This window comes from Alligator sinensis, unplaced genomic scaffold, assembly GCF_000455745.1.
Source record: "Alligator sinensis unplaced genomic scaffold, ASM45574v1 scaffold567_1, whole genome shotgun sequence".
NCBI classification, from domain to species: domain Eukaryota; kingdom Metazoa; phylum Chordata; order Crocodylia; family Alligatoridae; genus Alligator; species Alligator sinensis.
In genome coordinates, this window is record NW_005842049.1 from 2,595,809 (window position 1) to 2,601,352 (window position 5,544).

Genomic DNA, 5,544 nt, shown 5'->3' on the forward strand with positions numbered 1-5,544 from the left:
GTTAATAGCCCTACTTTATGCTCTTTGCAAAGGGACAGAAAAGCCCTTGGCACTCTTTGGATGTGAGTGGGACACACAATAGTGTCTTAAAAAAAACACTAAGTATGCATGTACAGATTTTGATCCTTTGGAAAAATTACAAAATATGGCAATACCTGTTTGTCATTTGTCCTTCTAAATTAATAGGACAACTCATGCAAAGATTTGACTGCTGAGCCAAGTATTGCTGTGGCGCTCTGATACTCCAGGATGTATAATAAAACACTAAGTTGGGGATTTTCAATATTTGCAAAGTACTTAATTCTGCTTTTCTGAGTTTCTCCGTTCTCATTCTGGATTCATTGCATTTTTAATATCACAAGATAGAAACCTGAAGCAATACATACTGTTGTATGTGGCATTTCATAAGCAAAAAAAAAAAAAGAGAGAGAGAGATGTGTTGATTATTTCCAAATGGAACTTACCTTGTTAGAGGAGTGGATTTAATGTGCTGAGTTAAAATTTCTTTTCTTGTCATTACTGGGAAGAAAATTTGGGCCCGGTTTTTCCCTGAGTTAGAGGTGCTTATTGATCAGTTGAGCCAGTGATGTAAAAAAAATCTGTAAACAACTTATTTTAGGAACTAAAAATAGCTATGGGAAAGAATATTTGTTTTTGTTTTGGGAACATTTTTTAATTGTTTTTTTCTTTATTTGTTTTGTTTTATTAATACTGGAATTTGATGAAAGGACTCTGGACTGATAGGGTATCAAATTACTTTTGAGGGCCAGGTTTTATCCTGACAGTATTTTCTGAGTACAGGCAGACCCAGAGCCACAGTACCTAGGAGCAGGCCAGAAGAGAAATTGTGACTCAAAGGCTGTGTCCAGATGAGCAGGGGCGTGTGCTTACAGTGGCACAAATTTGCACTGTTACTTTGTGCCTCAGCACACGCCCCTGCACGTGCATTTTCATAGAATCATAGAAGTAGGGTTGGAAGGGACCTTGTAGATCTTCAAGTCCAACCCCCTGCCTGGGCAGGAGGAAAACTGGGCTCAAATGCCCCCGGCCAGTTAGGCATCAAGCCTCTTCTTAAAGACCCCCAGGGTAGGAGCCAGCACCACTTCCCTTGGAAGTTGGTTCGAGATCCTAGCCACCCTAACTGTGAAGTAGTTCTTACGGATGTCTAATCTAAACCTACTCTCTAACAACTTGTGGCCGTTATTCCTTGTTAGCCCGGGGGCGCTAGGGGAAACAAGGTCTCCCCCAAACCCTTCTGGTCCCCCCTAGTGAGTTTATAGATGGTCACCAGGTCCCCCCTCAGCCTTCTCTTGTGAAGGCTGAACAGGTTCAGGTCCCATAGCCTCTCATTGTAGGGCCTTCCCTGCTGACCCTGGATCATGCGGGTGGCCCACCTCCGGACCCATTCAACGTTGTCCACATCCCTCTTGAAGTGGGGCGCCCAGAACTGGACACAGTACTCCAGCTGTGGCCTGACCAGTGTCACGTAGAGGGGGAGGATCACCTCCTTGGCCCTACTTGAGATGCATCTGTGGGTGCATGATAAGGTCCGGTTAGCCCTGCCGACCGTGACTCTCATTGTCGGCCCATGTTCATCTTGGAGTCAATAATGACTCCAAGATCCCTTTCTGCCTCCATGCTCTCAAGAAGGGAGTTTCTCATCTTTTAAGTGTGCTGCTGGTTACTAGTGCCCAAGTGCAGCACCCTGCACTTGTCAGTATTTTGTTGTAAGACACATTGTCCCACTTTGGGCAAACTGCCCTTGCCTAGCTCCTCCCGTTTCCCAGCATGCTAGAGCAGCGGGGCACAAATGAAGCAGTAGAGACACGCTGGCCAGCAGCCAGAGCATCTCACTGGAGGACCAAGGCTCTATATGTTCTGTCTGGTGCATGGTATTTTCACATGCTCTGCACCGCTTTTTTTCCTGGGTGTTTATTTATTTACTTATTTTGCTACCAGGAAATCCTGGTAGCAAATTTTGCCCCTGTGCTGCAAATTTGCAGCACAGGTCATATTTTACATTTCACGCACACAGTTTGTGGTGCCACAAACTGCATGTGCCTGCACATTGGGATGAGGCCAAAGGGTTCAAATTTTCTTCCACTTTCCCTTGATCTTCTTGTGGAGAAAGTTACTTCACTTTTTTCATGGATTAGCTAGTTCCTTTGTCTGGTAAATTGGGGAGTAGTCAGGCCATTTGGTGTTGCTCTCTGATACAGTCCTGTTGTCAGAAATCTTATTCCTGTATGAAGCCAAGTATGAGCTCTGGCATACTCTCCTTATGAAACACATTGTAAAGGCTAGCTATTTTCTGAGGGGAGATGAAATGAGAAAATAAGTAGGCCAAGATGATTTTGCATATTTTTAACACAATGAATCTGGGTATTTGCACCTGAGTTGCTAGGGCCTGAGACTGAGATGGGAGGTTCACTGGATGCTTAAGGTTTAGCACAGGGGTAGGCAACCCCCAGTATGTATGCCAGAGTGTGGCATGCAAAAACATTTTGCTTGGCATGCGCACCTCGGGGTGGATGGCAGGGGAGCTGTGATGGGCCTGATCCAGTACAGCCCCAGACTCTTCCCTGACATCCACCTGGAGGCGCATGTGCATCTGCTGCTAGCAACAAGCCGGGCCAGGGCTCTGTGAATCCTGCTACACCTGCGTGCAGCCTCCTTGCTGCCTCCTGCGAGCAGCCTGAGCTCTGTGGTGGGGAGCAGGGGCCTGCCCAGAGCCCAGGCCAGCTGCAGAAGGCAGCTGGGAGGCTGCAAGCAGCTACACCAGGATCTGCAGTGCCTTGTCCCTGCTCGTTGCTGGAAGTGGGTGCACATTCACCTTGGAGTGGACAGCCGGAAAGCGGCTGGGCTGGGCTGCACTGCCACAACAAGGATCGGGCCCCTTGTTCTCCCGCTGTCCACCTCTGACACACCAACACCTTACAAGTTGAGGTTTGTAGGTATTTTTGGCATTCTGCCCAAAAATGTTGCCAACCCCTGATTTAGTAGATCCTAAATTTGCTAAGATCCAGATATACAGAAGAGCCTTTGGCTTTGATTGTCTGAGTGTTTTCAGTGCCCAGATTGAAACAGTGAAGGAGTCTCATATTGAGGGTCCAGAACCTGAAGCATCCAAAATCAGTGGCTGCTTCTAGAAATGTTCTCCAAAACTTCCCCAGCTGAGGGGGAAGGAAGGAGTACAGTTAAGTAAAAATGACAGGCAGAGCAAAAATGTTCTGGTTTATGAATTACTAATGCGGATCCTCCACTTCTGGATTCTCATACAAGGCAGTCTCATGAACAGCATTTGTGCCAGGGAGTGATCAACATGTTTTGTCGTAAGAAATATGCACCTTATCTTCATCCCAAATTAGGGCAGTGCACACAACTCACTTACACTGGTTGCGGGGGATATACCTGATTACCAGAACGGTTGGATCTAAAGTTGGATTTCGATTTTGTTGTATTTTAAGCATTGATTGCACAAAAGGCTCAGGAATGGATGGCAAGATGCATTAGAAACCAGAGCATACCTTGTCCAAGCAATTTGCAACCTGTTTAGGTCGCAGTGGGCTGTCAAAGTGAAGACAAGCTGCTCGGCCGTTTGCTGAATTGTGCTTCAAAGGGTGGTGTTTCTGCACCCAGGTGAAGCTCAGCAATTGATTGGGGAAGTGGCACTTGCTGAAATAAAAGTTGCCACAAACATCTGGAGCACCTCAGTGGTCCTGCACAGCCAGTTGTCCCCGTTCTGTATACTTCCATCTAGTTAACAAAAACTCATATTTGCAGGAAGGTAAGAAACTTAACCCTGCAAAGTATCTGGGCTCAACTGCAGCGAGTTAGAAAAAGCACATCAGTAGAGTCAGTAATTCCACCTTCACCTCCACTGAAGTCCATAGAAGCTTCGTCATTGACCTTGCTGGGGGATGCAGCACTTCTCTCGTACTATTTTAGTAATATTCTTAAGGATGCATGAGATAAAAGGATGAGTGACCCCTACCCTCAAAAAACAGGGTTCCTAAGAACTATATCACTGTTGCACCTTTTATTTTTATAGCCTGAACTAAACAAAATGCTTGTCTTTGTCTCTCTTACAGTACAGTGCATCTAGAGCTAACTGCAATAAGATTATTATGTTGTTTACCGATGGTGGTGAAGAAAGAGCACAAGAGATTTTCCACAAATACAACAAAGACAAAAAAGTAAGTGACATTTAGAAGAATTTTACTGCATGGAAAACCCAAAATAAGACCTGGAGATGATTTCTGGAAGAAAATAACTTGTAATTTTAAGACTTGAAAGTGTTGAATAATGTGTCATCAGTAGCATTCTTAGTAAAGAATATTTTTATGAAAAGACAGCAGGTTACAATTTTGCACTTCTGTCTTGCCTTCAACTTGATGATCCCAAGGCACTTGAAATATTGTAATGAATTATGAATTTTTATGGCCCCAACATGGTAGGCAATTATTATTATCCCTGTATTACAAGTAAAGAAGCTGAGACACAGGAAGATAAAATGGCTGGCTAAAGACCACAAAATACAAACCACCATTCTATGGGTGAATATTCAAATGCACAGTATCTCTTCTTTCTCCCTACAAATATTCTTACAGGGGGCACTGGAGCGTTGTTTTGTGACTATATTTAACATAAATATAAAATAGGCCAAAAGCTAAGGGAGTTTTGAACATGAAGATTTATATAATTATAAATAAGCAGCTTTATGAACCACATATTTGTGCTATCGTGACTTAGGTAAATGGTTTCCAAACCTGCCATTTCACTTCTCTTCTCACTTGGATTCATTTATTTGCATGTGTGTCCTCACCATTAGTATTTTTTTCTTTAAATAGCTTTTAAATTGCTTTTTGAACTCTTTATACAAGATATGTTTGAATCCAACCAGAAACATGTGGGGTAGAAACAGGAATTGTTGCATTGAACTCTATGGCCTGTGTTTTTCAGGTCATATTAGCTGGTCTCTTCTGGCTGATAGAGAGGGATAGACAGCAAAAGAAATCCACAGAGCTATGTCTTTCATAGCTAGATGTTTACAAATATATGATTTATTCCACGTGTGTGTGCAGAGATGCATATACAGACATAGATACTGAATGAAGTACAACCATTTAATCTTTACCCAATATATTTCAATTTAAGTTACTATGCTCTGAAGGCTCATCACTTTGAGCAGAATGTTAAACACAACTTGTATGATGATTTCATAATAATGAAAATAAGTGTAGACAATTTAATGACAATAAGTGGAAATCGGAGTCCCAATTCAGCAAGGGGTTCAATTATGCATCTCCCTTTAAGCACAGAAGTTATTAGGGAACGGTTACTCATCAGGTTCCAGACTATAAGAACAGGGCGCGCACACTGAAATTCACGGGAGAAGATTTAAAATAAACAAGTGCTATTTTTCTTACTGCGTCTCCACGAGATGCTGACTGGTATTTATTACTGCGCAGCCATTTAGTACTTGCATAACCAAGTGCTAAATGACTGTGTAGTAACCAGTGTTACTGTGCAGTCGTGTCCCTA

General features: G+C 43.2%; 1 protein-coding gene across 1 annotated transcript in view; it reads left to right on the forward strand.

The window, feature by feature from the left end:
• Positions 1-5,544, forward strand: part of CACNA2D1 (calcium voltage-gated channel auxiliary subunit alpha2delta 1) — a 575,362-nt gene that overhangs the window by 474,027 nt on the left and 95,791 nt on the right. The window contains exon 12 of the mRNA XM_025203238.1: positions 4,092-4,196. Within this exon, the coding sequence (XP_025059023.1) occupies positions 4,092-4,196 (105 nt within the window). The remainder of the gene's footprint in view (positions 1-4,091; positions 4,197-5,544) is intronic.